This window comes from Salvelinus alpinus, chromosome 10, assembly GCF_045679555.1.
Source record: "Salvelinus alpinus chromosome 10, SLU_Salpinus.1, whole genome shotgun sequence".
In the NCBI taxonomy this organism is placed as follows: domain Eukaryota; kingdom Metazoa; phylum Chordata; class Actinopteri; order Salmoniformes; family Salmonidae; genus Salvelinus; species Salvelinus alpinus.
The window spans coordinates 23,072,844-23,096,120 of NC_092095.1; the positions used below are offsets into that span (position 1 = coordinate 23,072,844).

Consider the following 23,277-nt stretch of genomic DNA (forward strand, 5'->3'; position numbering starts at 1 on the left):
TTTATAAGTGCCATTGCATTGAGCACAGCCATTACACTTGTAATTTCCATCCAGTAGGGGCGCAAATAGACGTTGTTCAGGAATATCTTGGGGTGGTAAATCAGAGTGTACCAATTGGTCTCTGAGATTTCTCCCCCGCGAAAATACGACCAAGGGAAGGTCCGAAAACACATTACCGAGACTATCATCGGATTTTAGAATGTGCCAATGTTTGTGAACGATTCCCTTAATTTGTTCAGAGCGCTTTGAATAGCGGGTAGTTAGAATGCAAGAATGCGTCTTTTTGCGAGACTGCCCTTGAAAAAGGTCATGTCTCATTCACTGTTTTGTTATAGTATAATGTACTCAGACCTCTGTGGCTACTGCAAAATACATTTCGCACATTTGCTGGCTGCCCATAGAGCTATGCAGCACTTCCTCAGTTACATTTGATGTGGGATGACTATGGTGTTAATGTCACAGCCTGTATGAAAGAGGATCTAATGCAGGGCTCCTCCAACCCTGTTCCTGGAGAGCAACCGTCCTGTATTTTTTTCACTTCTGATTATAATAATTAGCTGGTTGACGAGATGAATCCGGTTAGAACCAAGCCGGGTTGGAGTGAAAACCTACAGGAGGGTAGCTCTCCAGGAACAGGGTTGGCGAGCCCTGATCTAATGCATTTATCCCTTTTCAGACATTTAAGGCGTACTAAACAAATACTGTGTGAAGAACACAGTCAGCACATACAGAATGTCAAGAGTCTTTTTGGTCTTCATAAGTTTTAAAATGCTTCTCTCTCTGGCAGGTTGCAGGGAAGATTATGTGGTCGCGGCAACTATTCCGAAAGATTGAGTTACCTATGTCTATCCTGAAAAACAAAATGGACATTCTAAAGGTAGTGTTTTACAATTTCAATAACATTTCCTCAATTGTTTTGTTTCATATGTAACCCTAAATTAGGTAGATGTGATACTTTGGATTGACACTTTACCAACTTTGTGTCTTCTGAATTCATACTTTTGTGTGGGAAGCAAATCAAAGGAAATTAAATGTAATGTGACATCAATGAAATGTGATATCTACAGTACCTAATTTGTATGGTCCCCAAAGAAAAAGACGGTTTCATCTATTCTATCATTATATTTAGAATGCATGCCCAGTACATTGCTTCATTCTGAGCAGTATGCTCGTGTAGATATTGTTACAGAGACTCATGCTTCTCTTTTTGTCTGGCAGACCCCTGAGATGAGGAAGGTGATCAGAAGCTATAACAAGATGGCCGCCGTTCTCCTTGAGTTCGAGCTCCTGTACCACAGAGGCTGGAGCCAAGCCGTGGAGATGGGCCGTCACGGCCTGAATGCATCGCTGCTCGTCAGAGACCCAGAAACAAAGGTTCTGCCCATTCCAAAGTGCTGCTAATGTCGACATTATATTCAGACAATGGCCTTTTACTTAGAGGCCAAAGCAACACCTTGCATTATTTTTCATAATGTCAACATTATATAAGCGTGTGTTGTGCAAATTTGAGATTTACATTAACATTTTTGTCATTTATCAGACGCTCTTATTCTTAGCGACTTACAGGAGCAATTAGGGTTAAGTGCCTTGCTCAAGGACACATCGGCAGATTTTTCACATAGTTGTCTCGTGGATTCGAACCCGCAACCTTTCCGTTATTGGCCCAACGCTTTTCACCGCTAGGCCTACCCTCTCCGATTTCTCTCTGTTAACTCACCCTTCAATATTGTGATTCTTACCTGCCCAGAAGATATATGTTAATCTTGACTCCTTGGTCCTGGAGGTTCTGCATGAGGCTAAGTGCATGCATAAGCTTGGCGTCGCGGTCCCAACGGTGATCCTGAATATGTGTGCCAAAGAAGTCGAGCTGAAGGCCCAGCAAAACAGGTGAGATACTATTGATTGAATCAAGTGTTTCAGTAATCAAGTGTTGAACTAAACCAAAACACCCTGTATCTGCCAGGACCAGGTTTGGTGACCAGGTGTTGACTATGGGTCTAATGTACAATACATGTCTATTTTTTACAACAGTTGAAGCAAAAATGCCCATGGTATCACAGAGGATGTTTTAATAGTGAAATCCCTTTGTCCCAGGCTACAGGAAATGCTGCAGGACTTTGAAGCAGTCTTATCCAGGATCCCTCCCATCCTCCTCCCCCTGATGCAGCCCTTCATCAGACACGTGGAGAACTCTCTCTCCCCAGGGCTCACTACTCTCTCCTGGACATCACTCAACACTGACAGATGTGAGAGAAACACTCAGTAGTTTACTGGTACAATTCGACAGGGTTCTCCTATTCCAGTCCTGGGGACGGTTGTACAGTATGTGTGCAGGCGTTAGTTCCAACCCTGTGGTAATACACCTGATTCAGCTAATCATAACCCATTAGGAGGATTATGATCAAATCAAATCAAATCAAGTTTATTTTATATAGCCCTTTGTACATCAGCTAATATCTCGAAGTGCTGTACAGAAACCCAGCCTAAAACCCCAAACAGCAAGCAATGCAGGTGTAGAAGCACTGTGGCTAGGAAAAACTCCCTAGAAAGGCCAAAACCTAGGAAGAAACCTAGAGAGGAACCAGGCTATGAGGGGTGGCCAGTCCTCTTCTGGCTGTGCCGGGTGGAGAATATAACAGAACATGGCCAAGATGTTCAAAATGTTCATAAGTGACAAGCATGGTCAAATAATAATCAGGAATAAATGTCAGTTGGCTTTTCATAGCCGATCATTAAGAGTTGAAAACAGCAGGTCTGGGACAGGTAGGGGTTCCATAACCGCAGGCAGAACAGTTGAAACTGGAATAGCAGCAAGGCCAGGTGGAACTGGGGACAGCAAAGAGTCATCATGCCCGGTAGTCCTGACGTATGGTCCTAGGGCTCAGGTCCCCCGAGAGAGAGAAAGAAAGAGAGAAGGAGAGAATTAGAGAGAGCATACTTAAATTCACACAGGACACTGGATAAGACAGGAGAAGTACTCCAGATATAACCAACTGACCCTAGCCCCCCGACACATAAACTACTGCAGCATAAATACTGGAGGCTGAGACAGGAGGGGTCAGGAGACACTGTGGCCCCATCCGATGATACCCCCGGACAGGGCCAAACAGGAAGGATATAACCCCACCCACTTTGCCAAAGCACAGCCCCCGCACCACTAGAGGGATATCTTCAACCACCAACTTACAATCCTGAGACAAGGCCGAGTATAGCCCACAAAGATCTCCACCACAACACAAACCAAGGGGGGGCGCCAACCCAGACAGGAAGATCACGTCAGTAACTCAACCCAAGTGACGCACCCCTCCTAGGGACGGCATGAAAGAGCACCAGTAAGCCAGTGACTCAGCCCCTGTAATAGGGTTAGAGGCAGAGAATCCCAGTGGAGAGAGGGGATTGGGTTAAATATTTGAATCAGGTGTGTTACTGCAGGGCTGGATTTAAGCATTGAATCTGGGATTGTGTTCTTTCAGTAATATTCAGACTTAACCAAACAGACTGTTCTTTTCTTGTAGTCATAGAGAATGTATATGGAGTACTGCAAGAACTGGAGCAAGTTGCAAAGGTTGCCATGGATACACTGGAGTGTCGCATCGAGAGAATCCTACAGGCCATGTCATCCACTGCCCTGCTGGTGTTGCCCGAGGATATGCCCGTTTCATCCCAAAACTTTCATAGCCAAGCTGAGGACACTGTGAGGTCTGCTGGGAAGGCACTGAGCATGTGAGTGCTGACTGAGCTCTACAAATTATACAGAAAGGTCAATTATGCCTATGTTGGGTTAGTCCAATATGTGAAATCTTAGTGTCATTACATGGTTTGATATGGACTTGCAACAAGTGACCAACAGACAAAGGAAAATAAATGATTGGTGTTTTCAGAGTAATCGTCTCTCTATTACCATTACCAACAACAGCATCGTTGATCAAATCATCAGGGTATCATTGTTTGCTCAGTTTCACTTCAGCTGTTTATCTTGATTTCACTGCAGCCAAAGTAAACAAGTGGAAATGTCTATGTACGAGATGACTGATGAGCTGAAAAAGAGGATGTCGCCAGCAGAAGTAGTCAACCTAGAGGTGGGTTAGTGTGACTGACTCGGGGAACAGCGCAAGTTTTCAGGTCTCAGGACAAAGTTACTTTTCACACAAGTGTGGTTCAAGAAACCACCTCTGTTACATTAGCAGTAAACGCACAACTACACCTGTCAACAATGATAGAGCCTTTGTGTAACGCCTCAATGTTCTCTGATTCAGGGGTCTCTCCAGTGTCTACACCCGGATGCTAAACAGAAGACACGCTGCCAGTCGTGTCTAGCCTGTTGCTTTTACAACCTGATGGCTCAGCTGTGCCAGAGGAACACAGAGGCCCTGGTCAAAGGTGAGATTTCCGATTGTTCTTTTACCTATGTGAGGTCATCGGGTTTGGGATCAACTCTGTTTTAATCAAACCAAGACATTCATTCAAATGCAATAATTTAATGAAAACAATACACATTGGCAATAATAGTTAGTTGCTTTCGACTGAGTACCAAAACTGCCCTAAACTGACGTATGTTTTCCTATAATCATTTACATTTTCATAGCTACAAGGTCATCCCTTGATTCTCTGAGGCGAAGGCTTCATGTGGCGAGTTCCAAGTACCAGTCGTCCTCGTACCTGAGTCGAGCACAGGTCCAGGTTCCTCTCTTCAAGGCCTCTATTCAGCTGGCCATTCCCAACATTGTCCTCAAGCCCAGTCTGGAGGACATCCAGGTACTCCTTGACACATTTAAAGAAATAGTCCACAGTCAAAGTTTGTTGGCAAATTGGATAAAAAAGATTAATGGAGAATATATATATTTAAGTCTATTTTATGTTATGAATATACACGTTAGTGTGTTTATTGCTATCTCTTCAATATTCAATTATTTTCCACTGATAAATCACATAGTATGGTGGCATTGTCCTCTGTCTTTGTCCCTTGCTTGTGTCTCACAGAGTACTGTCAACAAAGTTGTGAGCATTGTGCTGTCAATGGCTACAGACATCCCACTATGGACATTTTCCCATCTACATCACAAGCAGCTTCAGGTATGCTTGCTATCTGGTCGATGTATCTGCTGCTTATTACGTCTGCTGTGTTGCCTTGGACTTTTCTGCTCTAACCCACTGTGAATATTTCTTATTGTTGTATATTTGATGAATTTGTACCTTTTCTCCATATAGTGTGTTTTATTTATTTTTAGTGTTATATTTATTTTTATTGTGTGTTGTCCTGTTCACTGTTAGCCAGGTTGTATTGTAAATGAGAATTGGTTCTCAATTGACTTCTCTGGTTAAATAAAAGTGGAATATATAAATAAAATAAATAAACTAAAGATTCCTGAATGGTATTACTATCATATTTCTTTCTTATAATTATTCCTACCTTAAATATTGTTCAGAAATTGAATGTAAGAAGTGATCCAAATTGGGGTCTTTCCCTGTGCCCCTCTCCAGGCAGAGCAGGCTGCAGTGAGGGACGCTGGGGACGACGGCCCCCTGACCAAGCAGCTGGTCCTCAAGCCCCTGGACCGGCAGCTGGCCGAGCACAAGGACGTCACCAAGGCCGTCATCCAGCTGGGTTCCATCGTGTCCTCCCTCAGGACCGAGGCCGGGGATGTACTGCAGGAGTTCCATCAATTCTCCACCCTGTGGAATCAGGTCTGCTGGGCTGGAAATGTTAGCGATACATAAAAGAATGCTGGTGGCATCATCTTTGAATGATCCATTAGTATTCAAGTTCTACCAGAGCCAGGAATGTACGAAGCCAAGAATGAAAGAGAGAAAGACACAATGTCGATGAATTGATGTACTGTATACAATGATTTGATATGATTTGATCATATTTGACCGTTCGGATCTACTATATAACATGACTCGTATTGTTCTCCCCAGGACCCAGAGGAGGAAGTGAAAACGTTCCTGGAGACCAGTCCATCCCTCCCAGCGTTCAGCACTCAGATTTCCTCCTACTCTGTTAGTGACATTCACTCATTGTTTTACATATTGGATGGTTGTCATTAGATTTTGATCTGTTTGATGTGTTACTTGCTCACCTCATGCAGACAATGGAAGCTCAGATTGAAGGCTTGCCAGCCTCCTGCACTGTGGGTTCAGTCCTGTTCCACACAGACCACCTTAAGCTCTCCCTGACCCAGGAGTGCCGTGCCTGGAAACGGGCCTTTGGAGCTGCGCTGAACAGCCAGGCTTCAGCCGACATGGCCGACATCTACTCCTTTGTGGACGGCCTGACCAAGAGGCTCCAGAGGCCTGTCGAAGACCTGGAGGACGTTAGGGGAGCCATGGCCTCTCTCCGAGAGGTCAGAGAGGCAGAGATCCGAATAGACGCCACCATTGGCCCCGTGGAGGAGTCGTTTGCCCTGCTCAACCGCCACGAGTTGATCTTCAGCGACGGGAACGCAGAGAAGGTGGATGGGCTGACGTACACCTGGAGGAACCTCAATGCACTGGTGGGTGGAAAACGAAACCTGTCATGTATTTCACGTCACATTTTCTCACCTGACATTTTATTGTTCCTCTATTCACTTGTCCTGTGTGGAGTGGTGTTTCTGATGCCAAACATTCTCTTGAGCTCTGCATGGCTTGTCAATCACCTTGTAACCCACTGAGGCAAAATATAAGAAAAGGAATTTGGAATTTGATGAAGTTTAAGACTCATGTACATCGACTGTGGTAGTTGTTGCAGCCAACCAAGACATATATTCTGTACATGTGGCAGTAGAGGGCAGCAAACCACTGAGTATGTGATGAACATGCTCTCTCTCAAGTATGAGTCAAAGATGGTGGATAAATGAAGGCCGTTTACCATTTTTATTTATGTCACGGTTCCTGTCTGCTTTAAGGCCCAGTGCATTCAAAAACATGATTTCCCGTGTTTTATATATATATTTACACAACATGCGGATGGAATAATACTGTGAAATTGTGAGAATTATGATAATGCCCTTTTAGTGTAAGAGCTGTTTGAAAAGACCGCCTGAAATGTCCACCTCTTTTAGTGGGATGGATTTTTGGCCTGCCTGGTGACCAGGCAGTAAATTAGTTAGATTAAAAATAAAGAGTTCCAAACCTCTCTGCCAGCTTGACCATTTTAATTGAAAACAATCACAGTAAGGTATTTAATTGTTACCCAGAAATGATTTGATATTGAGATATAAACAGCTGCATTGGACCTTTAAGGGCTGGCTCTCCCATAGGCACCAATGCTTTAGCAGCTTGATCTGGTCTGCTTAGTTCATTAACTGTAAATTAATCAGAAAAAAGGAGCAAGTGAGATGTCTCACTTCCTCTTCCATCTCTGTTTGAGCTGTGCTCTGCATCTGAAACCAAAACAATGTCCATCAAAAGGTGATGGAAACCCAAAACACCCTGGTGAAGATTCAACCTGCCATGAAGGCAGACCTACTGTCAGGGGTGGAGACATTCCAGAACTCTGTCCAGACCTACTACTCAGATTATGACAAAAGGTAGAATACAGTTATATTTTCCATTCAGACATTTTGCTCAATAGTTGATAGATTCCTGTAATCCACATCCTTTATGTTCATCAAGTGGCCCTGGAGTGGAGGGGTTGACCCCAGATGAAGCCAGCGACAGACTGCAGAGCTTCCAGGCCCAGTTCAATGAGCTGTGGAGAAAATATGTTACCTACTCTGGAGGGGAGGAGCTATTCGGCCTCTCAGTTAACGGTGACTATTCTCACATTCATATCCACATTGAAATACACTGTTTCCTAGAACAATATTTTACATATCTTTGGACTTCAAAACACTTTCAATGGAGATTCAGGACTAGGCTAATATGGCTAATATCTCTCATTAACAGAATATCCCGATCTTCAGAGAATTAAAAGAGAGCTGGGTCTTTTGTCGAAACTTTACACGCTCTACAACTCTGTCACTGAAAGTGTCACTAGTTACTATGATATCCAATGGGCTGACCTAAACATAGACAAGATCAACAATGAACTGCAGGATTTCCAGAACAGGTAGAATCCCATGGACTGTGATATATACATGTCAATATGCTGTATTGGAAAATAATCTAAACGATAGATAACAGTTAAAATTGAGTTGCTGACTAATCCTTGTGAACATTGTGATTACTCTATTTTTCCACTTTCCATAAGAATCCGGAAACTTCCCAAGGCGTTGAAGGAGTGGCAAGCCTTTAGTGACCTGAAGAAGACAATCGATGACTTCAACGAGACGTGCCCCCTACTTTACATGATGGCTAACAAGGTGAAACAATACCTTTCATTTAATCATCTCATATTGCTTTTCCTGACGTTTGTCCCTTTCAATCCCCTCTCCCTTTCAGGCGATGATGTCCAGGCATTGGAGCCGCCTGAGTGACCTCACAGGTCACATCTTTGAGGTGGAGTCGGAGAGCTTTGCCCTCAGAAACATCATGGAGGCACCACTGCTCAAATACAAAGAGGATATTGAGGTACTATGTCACCAAATCACCTCACCAAAATGGGCAAACAATATACTTGTAAAATAGAATTAGGCGTGCTATGTTTATCTGGACAGGATGTGTGCATCAGCGCGGTGAAGGAGAGGGACATTGAGGCCAAACTGAAAGACGTAGTGGCAGAGTGGAGCAGCCACACGCTCACCTTCGCCCCCTTCAGGAACCGGGGGGAACTGCTACTGAAGGGTACTGACACTGCAGAGAAGGTGGCCCTCATGGAGGACAGTCTGATGGTGCTGGCCTCGCTCATGAGCAACCGGTAGGTACCACCACATCCTCATGTCTGATTTGATCAGCTGGGTTTCGAACCCAGGTACCACAATATTAGTAATCAGACATGAATTCAGAATTAAATTCAATGTTTACTGTATCTCTTCTAGGTGACCATACAGAAAGTTGTCGATGGCGGCAGGTAGCCTAGTGGTTGAGCGGCAGATAGCGTAGCGGTTTGAGAATTGGGCCAGTAACCGAAAGGTCGCTATTTCAAATCCCTGACCCGACAAGGTGAAAAATCTATCTGTGCCCTTGAGCAAGGCATTTAACCCTAATTGCTCCAAGGTCGCTGTTGATAATGGCAGACTCTGGCTGTGAGGGAGAGTGGGATATGCAACAAAAAACACATTTCCAATTCACACGTGTATTAATACCCACTGTACATGTGTGAAATTATACTTTCCCAGGTATAATGCCCCATTCAAGCCTTCCATCCAGCAGTGGGTGCTGAAGCTGTCTAACACCACTGAGGTCATAGAGAAATGGTTGACGGTTCAGAACCTGTGGATCTACCTGGAGGCCGTATTTGTCGGAGGGGATATCGCTAAGCAGCTGCCCCAGGTCAGAACAAGCTGAACCATGCTCTGTTAACCTGTTGATTCACTATTGTTTCACTTGAATGTGGATTCAATTGGAGCTTAGTGTGGATTCCAGGCTACTCAAGTAAGAATATGGCTACTAAATTTGTCCCATATAGGAAGCCAAGAGGTTCCAGAACATCGACAAGTCCTGGCAGAAGATCATGCAGCGTGCCCACGAGATGACAGGTGTGGTGCAGTGCTGTGTGGGGGACGAGACCCTCAGCCAGCTGTTGCCCCATATTCTGGAGCAGCTGGAGGTGTGTCAGAAGTCTCTGAGCGGCTACCTGGAGAAGAAGAGGCTTGTGTTCCCTCGGTTCTTCTTTGTCTCCGACCCTGCTCTACTGGAGATCCTGGGACAGGCCTCAGACTCCCACACCATACAGGTACTGGACTGGACAAACTAAAAACATTCTATGGCTGGGTTACGTTAGGGCAACATTTTCTTCTACTGTTTCTCCATGTCTGGTATGGCCATAGATACCATAGATACACTACCATGCCAAAAGTATGTGGACACCTGCTCATTGAACAGCTCAATCCAACATCTTGGGGATTAGTATAGACTTGGTCCCCCCTTTGCTGCAATAACAGCCTCCACTCTTCTGGGAAGGCTTTCCACTAGATGTTGGAACATTGCTGCGGGGACTTGCTTCCATTAATCCACAATAGCATTAGGGCACTGAGGTTGGGTGATTAGGCCTGGCTCGCAGTCTGCGTTCCAATTCGTCCCAAAGATGTTCGATGGAGTTGAGGTCAAGGCTCTGTGCAGGCCAGTCAATTTCTTCCACACCGATCTCGACAAACCATTTCTGTATGGACCTCACTTTGTGCACGGGGGCATTGTCATGCTGAAACAGGAAAGGACGTTCCCCAAACTGTTGCCACAAAGTTGGAAGCACAGAATCGTCTAGAATGTCATTGCATGCTGTAGCATTATGATTTCCCTTCACTGGAGCTAAGGGACCCGAACCATGAAAAACAGCCCCAGACCATTATTCCTCCTCCATCAAACTTTACAGTTGGCACTATGCATTGGGGCAGGTAGCGTTCTCCTGGCATCTGCCAAACCCAGATTTGTCCGTCGGGCTGCCAGCTGGTGAAGCGTGATTAATCACTCCAGAGAACGCGTTTCCACTGCTCCAGAGTCCAATGGTGGCAAGCTTTACACCCCTTCAGCCAACGCTTGAAACCCATTTCATGAAGCTTCCGACGAACAGTTATTGTGCTGACGTTGCTTCTGGAGGCAGTTTGGAACTCAGTAATGAGTGTTGCAACCGAGGACAGATGATTTGTACACGCTTCAGCACTCAGTGGTCCCATTCTCTGAAATTGTGGGGCTTACCACTTCGCGGCTGAGCTGTTGTTGCTCCTAGACATTTTCACTTCTGCTCTAGCAGGGCAGAAATTTGACTAACTGACTTGTTGAAAAGGTGGCATACTATGACGGTGCCACGTTGAATGTCACTGAGGGGCGGCAGGTAGCCTGGCAGTTAGGAGCGTTGGGCCAGTAACCGAAAGGTAGCTGGATCGAATACCTGAGCTGACATGGTAAAAATCTTTCGTTCTGCCCCTGAGCAAAGCAGTTAACCCACTGTTCCACAGGCGCTGATGATATGGATGTTGAGTAAGGCAGCCCCCCCACCTCTCTGATTCAGAGTGGTTGGGTTAAATGCGGAAGACACATTTCAGTGGAATTCATTCAGTGGTATAACTGACTAGGTATCTCCCTTTCCTTCTTCAGTAAGGCCATTCTGCTGCCAATGTTTGTCTATGGAGATTGCATGGCGGTGTGCTCAATTTTATAGACCTGCAGCAATGGGTGTGGCTGCTATAGCCGAAACCACTCATTTGAAGAGGTGTCCACATGTATTAATTGCTTGGTGTTTTAACTATTGTCTCAATGTGTAACTGTGCAGTCTGCATGATGTTTTTTGACTGCATAAAATGAAATCAATCAAACTCAATGAAATGTAGTGAGGTTCTAGTTCTATCATTTGTCGTTATCACAAATTAAACCTCTCTCAAACTGTAACTTCTCTTCTCCTTTGGGTACAGGCTCATATGCTGAGTCTTTTCGACAATGTGAACTGTGTGGTTTTCCATGATAAGAACTATGACCAGATCCTAAGCTTCCAGTCCCAGGAGGGAGAGACAGTAGACTTGTCCGAACATGTTTTGGCTCAGGTACACTTAACCTACTGTACACACTGCTGAGTTGAAGGCAATGCTCCTCAATGCGTGACTCACATTTGGCATTGGTGTTCGGATACGTTTCAATACAAAATGGAAGTTTCTTATTCCCATAATAAAAAGCCAATCTGCTTTCATTCCTGATCATCCATCTATTTTATATGTTCACTGGTAGACTAATCATGAGGCCCAGATCCATTACTGAACATTGTTCTCTGATGGTGTCCGATAGGGAAATGTGGAAGCCTGGCTGGGGCTCTTGCTGGACAGAGTGAGGAAGACCATCCATGGCATTATCCGGCAGGCTCACATGTCCATCAGTGACGCAGGACTAAAGATGGTGGAGTTCCAGTCTGTGTTCCCAGCCCAGGTGGGTCTTCTGGGCATCCAGATGATCTGGACCAGGGATGCAGAGGAAGCCCTGGGGTTCAGCAAGGGAGACAAAAAGGTAACAATCTGGGCATTCAACTACTGTACATGTAAGATACTTGCAAGTATTTGAGGTGTGCTTGATTTAGCTTGGAGCTTCCACTTTTGGGACCATTCCATTGGTGCTATTATACTGGGCAAAGTATATATTGTAGAATGTGGTTATACTGTACCTGAAAGGGAATTGTATTTTTTTTATTTTATTTAACTAGGCATGTCAGTTAAGAACAAATTCTTATTTACAATGACGGCCTACCCTGGCCGAACCTTAACCCGAACGACGCTGGGCCAATTGTGCACCGCCCTATGGGACTCCCAATCACGGCCGGTTGTAATATAGCCTGGAATCAAACCAGAGTCTGTAGTGACGCCTCTAGCACTGAGATGCAGTGCCTTAGACCGCTGCGCCACTCGGGAGCCGGAATCTTCACCTCTAGACAAGAAGTAGCTTTATTTCTAAAAATTGATTGTGTTGATTCATTGTTGAATAATCTCTTTTGTGTCTTCTTCTTACTTCTTGACTTGATTGCACAGATCATGCAAACTACCAATCAAAAGTTTGGGGATATCCTGAATGAGCTGATTGATATGACCACTCGAGAATTGACCAGGAATGAACGCACCAAGTATGAGACTCTGATCACCATCCATGTGCATCAGAAAGACATATTCGACGACCTGGTGAGCATCCCTTTTGCATTTTTTCAAAGAATCCTACATATTTTTGATAAGACTTTTCCCCAACCACATACAAGTTGATGTATTAATTATCTTAGAAGCCTTATAGTGTTTTTTGCAAAAGCCCCGCAATAGTAAGATATTGGAATGACATCTTTTTTTTCAATGCAACATTTATACAACCTATTTTTCAGTAAGAAAGGGGGCACATTTTTCATGAACAACCTCTAGAATATTCATTGGGCATTTCATAAGGTATCTTATTAAGCTTTGCATGAGTCTCCCTCAGGTTATACTACAGTATATAAACGTAATCCATGACTAAATCCACATCCCAATATCACTCAGGTGCGAATGAACATCCGATCGACATTAGACTTTGAGTGGCAGAAGCAATCCCGCTTCTACTTCATCGAGGACAAGGACAGATGTATAATCCAGATCACTGACGTGGAGTTTAGCTACTGCAATGAGTATCTGGGCTGTACCGACAGACTGGTCATCACCCCTCTCACTGACAGGTCTTTAATAATTACACTAATGGTATTCTATCTACTCTGAAACTGCTGCTTGTATTATAGTGTTATTGTCTTACTGGGACATATTATGGGCAGATTTCCCAAGCACAGATTAAGCCTAGTGCTGGTCAAAAAAGCATATTCAGTGATGATTCAGGATAAATCTCTGGGAACCCTGAGAACCTATGATATCTACTGTAATGCATACCGGCGCAGACAATACGGCTGAAAAGATCTTATCCAATTGCAAGAATGAGTTTGTTGTAACAACTAAGCAAACTTAAATCAGTTTTACCAAATTTTTACCAGCATGTCACATGTACAACCAGAGAAAAAAAAATCCTAGACCACTTTTACGCCACACACAGAGATGCATACGAAGCTCTCCCTCGCCCTCCATTTGGCAAATCTGACCATAATTCTATCCTCCTGATTCCTGCTTACAAGCAAAAACTAAAGCAGGAAGCACCAGTGACTCGCTCAATAGGGAAGTGGTCAGATGACACGGATGCTCCACTACAGGACTGTTTTGCTAGCACAGACTGGAAAATGTTCCGGGATTCATTCAATGGCATTGAGGAGGACACCACCTCAGTCATCGGGTTCATCAATAAGTGCATCGACAACGTCGTCCCCACAGCAACTGTACGTACATATCCCAACCAGAAGCCATGGATTACAGGCAACATCCGCATCGAGCTAAAGGCTAGAGCAGCCACTTTCAAGGAGTGGATCTGGACGCTTATAAAAAATTCCGCTATGCCCTCAGACGAACCATCAAACAAGCAAAGCGTCAATACAGGATTAAGATTGAATCCTACAACACCGGCTCTGACGCTCGTCGGATGTGGCAGGGCTTGAAAACTATTATGGATTACAAAGGGAAACCCAGACGCGAGCTGCCCAGTGACGCGAGCCTACCAGATTAGCTAAATGCCTTTTATCAATGGGGCTGTAATGGTGCGGGTCGAGAGTTTCAAGTTCCTTAGTGTCCACATCACCAACAATCAATCATGGTCCAAACATACCAAGACAGTCGTGAAGAGGGCACAACAAAACCTTTTCCCCCTCAGGAGACTGAAAAGATTTGGAATGGGTCCCCAGATCCACAAAAGGTTCTATAGCTGTACCATCGGGAGCATCCTGACCGGTTACATCAATGCCTGGTTTGGCATTGCTCGGCATCTGACTGCTCGGCATCTGACCGTAAGGCGCTACAGAGGGTAGTGCGTACGGCCCACTACATCACTGGGGCCAAGCTTCCTGCCATCCAGGACCTATACAATAGGCAGTGTCAGAGGAAAGCCCATAAAATTGTCAGAGACTCCAGTCACCCAAGTTACAGACTGTTTTCTCTGCTACCACACGGCAAGCGGTACCGGAGCGCCAAGTCTAAGATCAAAAGGCTCCTCGACAGCTTCTACCCCCAAGCCATTATACTGCTGAACAATTAATAAAATCGCCACCGGACAATTTACATTGACCCCCCCCCCCCCCCCCCCTCCCTTTTGTACATTGCTGAAACTCGCTGTTTATTATCTATGCATAGTCACTTCACCCCCACCTACATGTACAAATTACCTCAACTAACCTGTACCCTCACACACTGACCCGGTACCGGTGCCCCCTGTATATAGCCTCGTTATTGTTATTCTTATTGTGTTACTTTTTATTATTACTTTTTATTTTGGACTACTTGGTAAATATTTTCTTAACTCTTCTTGAAATGCACTGTTGGGTTAAGGGCTTATAAGTAAGGATTTCACGGTAAAGTCTACACTTGCTGTATTCTGCGCATGTGACTAATGAAGTTTGATTTGATTTGGCCGTCAGCACAATGATGACTGACATGTTAGGACTCCACTAGGTGTTACATCACCCTGTCCCAGGCCCTGGGTATGAGTATGGGCGGAGCCCCGGCAGGGCCGGCTGGTACAGGTAAGACCGAGACCACCAAAGACATGGGCCGTTGCCTGGGGAAGTACGTTGTCGTCTTCAACTGCTCTGACCAGATGGACTATAGAGGGCTAGGACGAATCTATAAAGGTACTAAAGCTTGTCCATGGGGAGATAACATGGAAAGGTCTCTGACTTGACAATTAATCAAAGCTAAATATGATCTGTCAATAGTCATAAAACATTGTTATGAATGTTGCTCTGACACACATAAAGAGGTTATGAGGGTTTTACTAAATGTGTCAGAAAGACATATATACAGTACGGCCCCTTTAAATGAACCATTTCCTAAAAAAAATAGCCACCATAGCATATGGAATTATGCAGAGTACATAAAGGGTATAAACGAAGAGCAAACGTTATCTGCAGGTTTGGCTCAGTCAGGTGCATGGGGCTGCTTCGATGAGTTCAACCGCATTGAGCTCCCTGTCCTGTCAGTAGCAGCCCAGCAGATCTATATAGTGTTGCAGTGCAAAAAGAACAAGAAGACACAGTTTATCTTCACGGATGGGGACTTGGTGGAAATGGACAGAGAGTTCGGCATCTTCCTAACCATGGTGAGAGAATATCACATTTCACATTTTCACAAAAATTGTGCTACATGCATGTAAGGTTCAAATACCAACTGTGAAAGGAAGATTTACTAGACATTATTTAGTGTGGTTTGCACACTTTAAAAAAAATGTTAATAATTTTTTTTCACCCCAATTCCGATCTTGTCTCATCGCTGCAATTCCCCAACGTGCTCGGGAGGTGAAGGTCGAGTCATGCATCCTCTGAAACATGACCCGCCAAACTCCGCTTCTTAATACCCGCCCGGTTAACCCGGAAGCCAGCCGCACCAATGTGTAGGAGGAAACACCGTTCACCTGACGACCGAGGTCAGCCTGCAGGCCCCCGGACCGCCACAAGGAGTTGCTAGAGCGCGATGAGCCAAGTAAAGCCCCCCCTGCCAAACCCTCCTCTAACCCGGGCAACGCTGGGCCAATTGTGAGGCGCCCTATGGGACTTCCGATCACGGCCGGTTGTGATACAGCCTGGGATCGAACCCAGGTCTGTAGTGATGCCTCTCGCACTGCAATGCAGTGCCTTAGACCGCTGCACCACTCGGGAGGCCCCTTGGTATACTTAATTCCTTCTTGAGTCAATTGTCAACGTTTTGTCTCCTATTATCTCTGTTCTACTGGTCTTCTCAAACGGCAGAACCCTGGATATGCTGGCCGCCAGGAGCTTCCGGAGAACCTGAAGATCCAGTTCCGTACGGTGGCCATGATGGTTCCAGACAGAGCCATCATCATGAGGGTGAAGCTAGCCAGCGCTGGTTTCCGTGACAACCAAGTCCTCAGCCGCAAGTTCTACACCCTGTACAAGCTGTGTGAAGAGCAGCTCTCCAAGCAGGTAACATCAAGGTGGTTGGTTTCTCAAATGACTGCCTCTCCTGGTTCACCAACTACTTCTCAGACAGAGTTCAGTGTGTCAAATCGGAGGGCATGTTGTCCGGACCTCTGGCAGTCTCTATGGGGGTGCCACAGGGTTCAATTCTCGGCCGACTCTATTCTCTGTATACATCAATGATGTCACTCTTGCTGCTGGTGATTCTCTGATCCACCTCTATGCAGACGACACCATTCTGTATACTTCTGGCCCTTCTTTGGAGACTGTGTTAACTAACCTCCAGACGAGCTTCAAAGCCATACAACTCTCCTTCCGTGGCCTCCAACTGCTCTTAAATGCTAGTAAAACTAAATGCATGCTCTTCAACCGATCGCTGCCCGCATCTGCCCGCCCGTTCTGCATCACTACTCTGGACGGTTCTGACTTAGAATATGTGGACAACTACAAATACCTAGGTGTCTGGTTAGACTGTAAACTCTCCTTCCAGACTCACATTAAGCATCTCCAATCCAAAATTAAATCTAGAATCGGCTTCCTATTTCGCAACAAAGCATCCTTCACTCATGCTGCCAAACATACCCTCGTAAAACTGACTATCCTACCAATCCGCGATGTCATTTACAAAATAGCCTCCAACACTCTACTCAGCAAATTGGATGCAGTCTATCACAGTGCCATCCGTTTTGTCACCAAAGCCCCATATACTACCCACCACTGCGACCTGTATGCTCTCGTTGGCTGGCCCTCGCTTCATATTCGTCGCCAAACCCACTGGCTCCAGGTCATCTATAAGTGTTTGCTAGGTAAAGCCCCACCTTATCTCAGCTCACTGGTCACCATAGCAGCACCCACCCGTAGCACGCGCTCCAGCAGGTATATTTCACTGGTCACCCCCAAAGCCAATTCCTACTTTGGCCATCTTTCCTTTCAGTTCTCTGCTGCCAATGACTGGAACGAACTGCAAAAATCACTGGAGCTGGAGACTCATATCTCCCTCACTAACTTTAAGCACCAGCTGTCAGAGTAGCTCACAGATCACTGCACCTGTACATAGCCCATCTGTAAATAGCCCATCCAACTATCTCATCCCCATACTGTTATTTATTTATTTTGCTCCTTTGCACCCAAGTATCTCTACTTGCACATTCATCTTCTGCACATCTATTACTCCAGTGTTTAATTGCTATATTGTAATTATTTTGCCACTATGGCCTATTTATTGCCTTACCTCCCTTATCCTGCCTCATTTGCACATACTGTATATATACTTTTTCTATTGTATTATTGACTGTATGTTTGTTTATTCAATGTGTAACTCTGTGTTGTTGTTTGTGTCGCACTGTTTTACTTTATCTTGGCCAGGTCGCAGTTGTAAATGAGAACTTGTTCTCAATTAGCCTACCTGGTTAAATAAAGGTGAAATAAAAATAAAATAATATAAAGGTCAAAAGGTCACAGTAGCGCCATAGACAGTACACACTTGTACATCAATCCTCATCAAGAACTTTGGTCACCAGTCAGATTGATTATAAACGTCTCCTCTCACATGCTCTTCAAGGTCCACTATGACTTTGGGCTGCGGAACATCTTGTCAGTGTTGAGGACACTGGGTTCAGTGAAGAGGTCCAACCCCACTGAGCCAGAGAAAACGGTAGTGATGCGGGTGCTGCGCGACATGAACCTCTCCAAACTGGTACACTCAAGTTTTCTTCTACCCTACAATCCAAGTGGTACTTCACCTCTATCCTTCACACTGAATCTAGAAGGATCTGAATTTGTGTCATCCTCAATGATTTTATGAATTCACCTGAATGATTGACATTTTTTATGGTAAAAAAAATCAACCAAATCCCCGTGTCTCTGACCAGGTGGATGAGGACGAGCCTCTGTTCATGAGTCTGATCAACGACCTGTTCCCTGGGATCATTCTGGACAAAGCAGGCTACCCCGACCTGGAGGCTGCCATCCACACTCAGACCCAGCAGGCTGGCCTCATACCTCACCAGCCCTGGGTCCTCAAACTGGTGCAGCTCTACGAGACCCAGCGGGTTCGCCACGGTTAGTCAACGTGCACTCGAGCCTTCTGTTTTAAAACTGTAGTGGAGATGGTTTGGTGTTCGGCACGGTCAGTCAACGTGCACTGGAACCTTCTGTTTTAAAACTGTAGTGGATATGGTTTGGTGTTCGGCACGGTCAGTCAACGTGCACTGGAACCTTCTGTTTTAAAACTGTAGTGGATATGGTTTGGTGTTCGGCACGGTCAGTCAACGTGCACTGGAACCTTCTGTTTTAAAACTGTAGTGGATATGGTTTGGTGTTCGGCACGGTCAGTCAACGTGCACTGGAACCTTCTGTTTTAAAACTGTAGTGGAGATGGTTTGGTGTTTGCCATGGTCAGTGATTCTTTACTACAGGGTTTGGCAACTCCTGTCCTGGAGGGCCGAAACCATTCTGTTTTTCTTCTTCTACCAGTTAGTTAATTGCACTCACCTGGTGTCCCAGGTCTAAATCAGTCTCTGATTAGGAGGAAATAATAAAAACCTGGCATTTTATGGTCTTGGAGCTGGCTATCCCTGCTTTACCACAGCCCTCTATTGTAAAGCATGCATTAGACTAATGCATGTCATAACACGTGCCATAAGCAGTTGTAACAGGTAGAGCAAACTAGTGTGAACCATTTGCTCTACACACTGATATTCCTCTGCAGGCCACAGCCCCTTCTCTTCCTCTCATTCTGTGTTGATCTCATTCTCTCGCCTGCAGGTATGATGACACTAGGCCCCAGCGGAGCTGGAAAAACCACGTGCATCCACACACTGATGAGGGCCATGTTGGATTGTGGCACCCCTCACCGAGAGATGAGGATGAACCCCAAGGCCATTACTGCCTCCCAGATGTTTGGTACCCTGGATGTAGCCACCAACGACTGGACTGATGGGGTCTTCTCAACCCTGTGGAGGAAAACGCTTAAAGCCAAGAAGGTCAGCAAGGTCAATAGAGTTGGAAGGGTGGTGCCTTCAGTATGCTGTACTAGTTACAGTGTGCTCCAAAAGTATTGGGACAGTGACACATTGTTTGTCGTTTTGGCTCTGTACTCCAGCACTTTGGATTTGAAATGATACAATGAGGATTATGAGGTTAAAGTGCAGACTGTCAGCTTTAATTTGAGCGTATTTTCATCCATATCAGGTGAAGCATTTAGAAATTACAGAACTTTTTGTACATAGTCCCCCCATTTTAGGGGACCAAAAGTATTGGGTCAAATTCACTTATGTGTATCAAAGTAGTCAAAAATGAAGTATTTGATCCCATATTTATAGCACACAATGACTACATCAAACTTGTGTCTCTACAAAATTGTTGGATGCATTTACTGTTTTTTGTTTTGGTTGTGTTTCAGATTATTTTGTGCCCAGTAGAAATGAATGGGACATAATGTATTGTCTCATTTAGGAGTCACTTTTATTGTAAATAAGAATAGAATATGTTTCTAAACACTTATACATAAATGTGGATGCTACCATGATTATGGATAATCCTGAATGAATCGTGAAAAATGATGAGTGAGGAAGTTAGACACACATAAGTGTCACTGTCCGAATACCTTTGGCGCTCACTGTAGTTAGGTGTACTGGGAAGTTAAAAGGGCAGTGCAGTCAAATGTGAATTTCCTGTGTTTTATATATATGTCCACACTCACCGAGAGATGGCTTCCAGTCCATTCTCTCGCCTATAGGTATGATGACAGCTGAGTATGGAATAATACTGTGAAATTGTGAAAATTCTGATAATGCCATTTTACTGTAAGAGGGGTTTGAAATTTCCGCTTGTTTGCATGGGTGGGGTTTTTGGATCGCCCTCCTCTGCCAATAACAGCTAGTTTCCAGGTTACATGTCCCTCCCATTAGGCTCCTCCAATTAGGCCCCTCACAATTAGTTATGAGTTATGACTATCTACGCCAGATGGTTGTCGTACTAGTTCTCATTTTTATTCTATTTAACTGTTTCTCTTCCCAAGGGGGAACACATCTGGATCGTGCTGGACGGCCCTGTGGACGCCATCTGGATTGAAAACCTCAACTCAGTCCTGGATGACAACAAGACCCTGACCCTGGCTAATGGCGACCGCATCCCTATGGCGCCTAACTGTAAGGTGGTGTTTGAGCCCCACAACATCGACAACGCCTCCCCGGCCACAGTGTCCCGCAACGGCATGGTGTTCATGAGCTCCTCTGTGCTGGACTGGAAGCCTATCCTTCAGGCCTGGCTCCAGAGGGTGCCACCACAGCAAGCAGAGGTGCTCCTGGGCTGCTTCCATAGTATTTTCCAGGTCTGTCTGAATATCATACTGTACTTCCATTCTCTTTCCCTACTGTAGGGTCAAACCCAGAAAGAGACACAAACACATGCAGTATGGAGGCATACACACACTTTGCTGAGATTTGTTCCCATGAGAATAATCCTCTGTGGTCTTCCTGAATCTCCTGAGTCTCTACCTTATTCCATGTACAGGATTTGATCAACTTTGTCTTCACTGCTGTGTCTCCCAAAATGCCCATCCTGGAGTGTATGTACATCAAGCAGACCATTGACCTCCTGCAGGTAAGCAGAATAGCCACACTGAAATCCTGTAAAAGGCAAACTCGAAATTCAAATATTTTACTTATTTATTCTTAGAAATATATGTCATTTTAATCAAACTGAACTAGTCATAATACCTCCCACATTCTATTATGACAATAACATTGAATTCAATAGACATGTCCACCCCAATGGCTGAAGTGTTGAACATATCAAACTTATTTAAAAGGCAAAGCTCAATGTGGAACCTTTTTCCAGGGTCTACTTCCTGCAGTGGAGGAAAAGCAGTCTCAGGGGGATGTATCACGGCTCTTTGTGTTTGCTGTCATGTGGTCAGTGGGGGCTCTGCTGGAGCTGGAGGACAGATCCAAGATGGAGGCCTTCTTAGAGGCACACCCTGCCACTCTGGACCTGCCCCAGACCCAAGGAGACCAGACAATCTTTGAGTTCATGGTCAATGAACGTGGCCAGTGGGAGCACTGGTCCAAGAAGGTATGGCTTGTGCTGTTGCTGTTAATTGATCAATCAATCACTCCACTAATCATTGCTCTCTCTCTGCATGATGACGTCACCTCCAGGTGCCAGAGTACAAGTATCCCACAGACTCTGTCCCGGACTACTCATCTATCCTGGTGCCCAACGTGGACAACGTGAGGACAGACTTCCTGATGCAGACCATCATGAAACAAGGCAAAGCCGTGTTGCTCATCGGGGAACAGGGGACCGCTAAGACCGTCATGATCAAGGTCTGAGATATAGATTTGTGAATGTAGATGTGGGTTTTATGACTATCTATGACCATAATACCTCTTTATAGGATCTCAATCCTAGTCGTTCCATTGCAGGGCTATACCAGTAAGTTTGATCCTGAAACTCAGCTGAGCAAGAGCTTAAACTTCTCCTCGGCCACCCTGCCCAGTATGTTCCAGAGGACCATAGAGAGCTACATTGACAAGAGGATGGGCTCCACCTACGGGCCGCCGGCAGGCAAGAAGATGACTGTGTTTGTGGATGACATCAACATGCCCGTTATCAACGAGTGGGGTGACCAGGTTAGTGCCATTTTGTAACATGAATCCAGACGTTAATGTTGATCGTAGCAATCAACATGAACCTGGCTTTATTTACACTTTACCAAAATATTGTATTATTTCTCTTAATAAATTGTAATCTCATCTCCCTGTCTCTTGCACACAGATAACAAATGAGATGTGCATCCATCCAACAGATAACCAAGGAGATTGTGTGTCCATCCAACAGATAACCAATGAGATTGTGTGTCCATCCAACAGATAACCAATGAGATAGTGCGTCAGCTGATGGAGCAGGGTGGTTTCTACAGCCTGGAGAGACCAGGGGAGTTCACCAGCGTGGTGGATGTTCAGCTGGTGGCGGCCATGATCCACCCCGGAGGCGGGCGCAACGACGTGCCTCAGCGCCTCAAGAGGCAGTTCAGCACCTTCAACTGCACTCTGCCCTCCAACTCCTCCATCGACAAGATCTTCCGCACTGTGGCACAGGGCTACTTCTGCCCCGAGAGGGGCTTCCCTGAGGAGGTGTGCACCCTGGCCAGCGCCCTGGTGCCCACCACTAGGAGGGTGTGGCAAGCTGTCAAAGCCAAGGTACAGTACTGTGACATACCTAACACAGCCAGAGGAGGATGGAGGGAGTCTGGTTCCTCTTGAGATGAGTTTTTCCTCTCCGCTGTGCTGCTGCTTGTGCTTCGGGGGTGAAGGCCATGTTGCAAAGAAATGAATGATTCATTCATTTCATCCATTTATGTGACATCCTCAGATGCTGCCCTCCCCAGCCAAGTTCCACTACATCTTCAACCTGCGGGATCTCAGTCGTATCTGGCAGGGTATTCTAACGGTGAGGACCGAGGTGTGCCAGGGGCCAGAGGTGCTGGCGTCACTCTTCCACCACGAGTGTACCCGGGTCATTGCTGACCGTTTCGTTGACCACAAGGACAGACAGAGCTTTGACAGCATGCTGGAGAAGGTGGGTATGGAGTGTGGATTCTGTTCATATATCCTCTGTTATGCAGTTTGAATTGGTGTCCTGTTCTCAACAGGTGTTACTTTATAAAAGATGGACACATAGTTATGCATTTGAATATCACATTTTCTAATTATAGATTTTTTTGAAATTGGCTT

The 23,277-nt window shown here is 45.3% G+C and overlaps 1 protein-coding gene across 1 annotated transcript in view; it reads left to right on the forward strand.

Annotated features, from left to right (window-relative positions):
* Nucleotides 1-23,277, forward strand: part of dnah5l (dynein, axonemal, heavy chain 5 like) — a 73,563-nt gene that overhangs the window by 24,484 nt on the left and 25,802 nt on the right. The window contains exons 18-54 of the mRNA XM_071328458.1: nucleotides 788-877; nucleotides 1,219-1,374; nucleotides 1,748-1,887; nucleotides 2,095-2,246; nucleotides 3,516-3,723; nucleotides 3,992-4,079; nucleotides 4,257-4,380; nucleotides 4,586-4,755; nucleotides 4,981-5,073; nucleotides 5,482-5,685; nucleotides 5,920-6,000; nucleotides 6,090-6,494; nucleotides 7,393-7,511; nucleotides 7,597-7,733; nucleotides 7,870-8,032; nucleotides 8,174-8,285; nucleotides 8,365-8,493; nucleotides 8,580-8,779; nucleotides 9,201-9,354; nucleotides 9,491-9,757; nucleotides 11,430-11,558; nucleotides 11,797-12,012; nucleotides 12,528-12,674; nucleotides 13,020-13,192; nucleotides 15,057-15,235; nucleotides 15,515-15,702; nucleotides 16,349-16,543; nucleotides 18,099-18,233; nucleotides 18,409-18,598; nucleotides 19,304-19,521; nucleotides 20,559-20,870; nucleotides 21,053-21,142; nucleotides 21,380-21,613; nucleotides 21,700-21,867; nucleotides 21,967-22,173; nucleotides 22,414-22,743; nucleotides 22,916-23,122. Of these exons, the coding sequence (XP_071184559.1) occupies nucleotides 788-877; nucleotides 1,219-1,374; nucleotides 1,748-1,887; nucleotides 2,095-2,246; nucleotides 3,516-3,723; nucleotides 3,992-4,079; nucleotides 4,257-4,380; nucleotides 4,586-4,755; nucleotides 4,981-5,073; nucleotides 5,482-5,685; nucleotides 5,920-6,000; nucleotides 6,090-6,494; nucleotides 7,393-7,511; nucleotides 7,597-7,733; nucleotides 7,870-8,032; nucleotides 8,174-8,285; nucleotides 8,365-8,493; nucleotides 8,580-8,779; nucleotides 9,201-9,354; nucleotides 9,491-9,757; nucleotides 11,430-11,558; nucleotides 11,797-12,012; nucleotides 12,528-12,674; nucleotides 13,020-13,192; nucleotides 15,057-15,235; nucleotides 15,515-15,702; nucleotides 16,349-16,543; nucleotides 18,099-18,233; nucleotides 18,409-18,598; nucleotides 19,304-19,521; nucleotides 20,559-20,870; nucleotides 21,053-21,142; nucleotides 21,380-21,613; nucleotides 21,700-21,867; nucleotides 21,967-22,173; nucleotides 22,414-22,743; nucleotides 22,916-23,122 (6,510 nt within the window). The remainder of the gene's footprint in view (nucleotides 1-787; nucleotides 878-1,218; nucleotides 1,375-1,747; nucleotides 1,888-2,094; nucleotides 2,247-3,515; nucleotides 3,724-3,991; nucleotides 4,080-4,256; nucleotides 4,381-4,585; nucleotides 4,756-4,980; nucleotides 5,074-5,481; nucleotides 5,686-5,919; nucleotides 6,001-6,089; nucleotides 6,495-7,392; nucleotides 7,512-7,596; nucleotides 7,734-7,869; nucleotides 8,033-8,173; nucleotides 8,286-8,364; nucleotides 8,494-8,579; nucleotides 8,780-9,200; nucleotides 9,355-9,490; nucleotides 9,758-11,429; nucleotides 11,559-11,796; nucleotides 12,013-12,527; nucleotides 12,675-13,019; nucleotides 13,193-15,056; nucleotides 15,236-15,514; nucleotides 15,703-16,348; nucleotides 16,544-18,098; nucleotides 18,234-18,408; nucleotides 18,599-19,303; nucleotides 19,522-20,558; nucleotides 20,871-21,052; nucleotides 21,143-21,379; nucleotides 21,614-21,699; nucleotides 21,868-21,966; nucleotides 22,174-22,413; nucleotides 22,744-22,915; nucleotides 23,123-23,277) is intronic.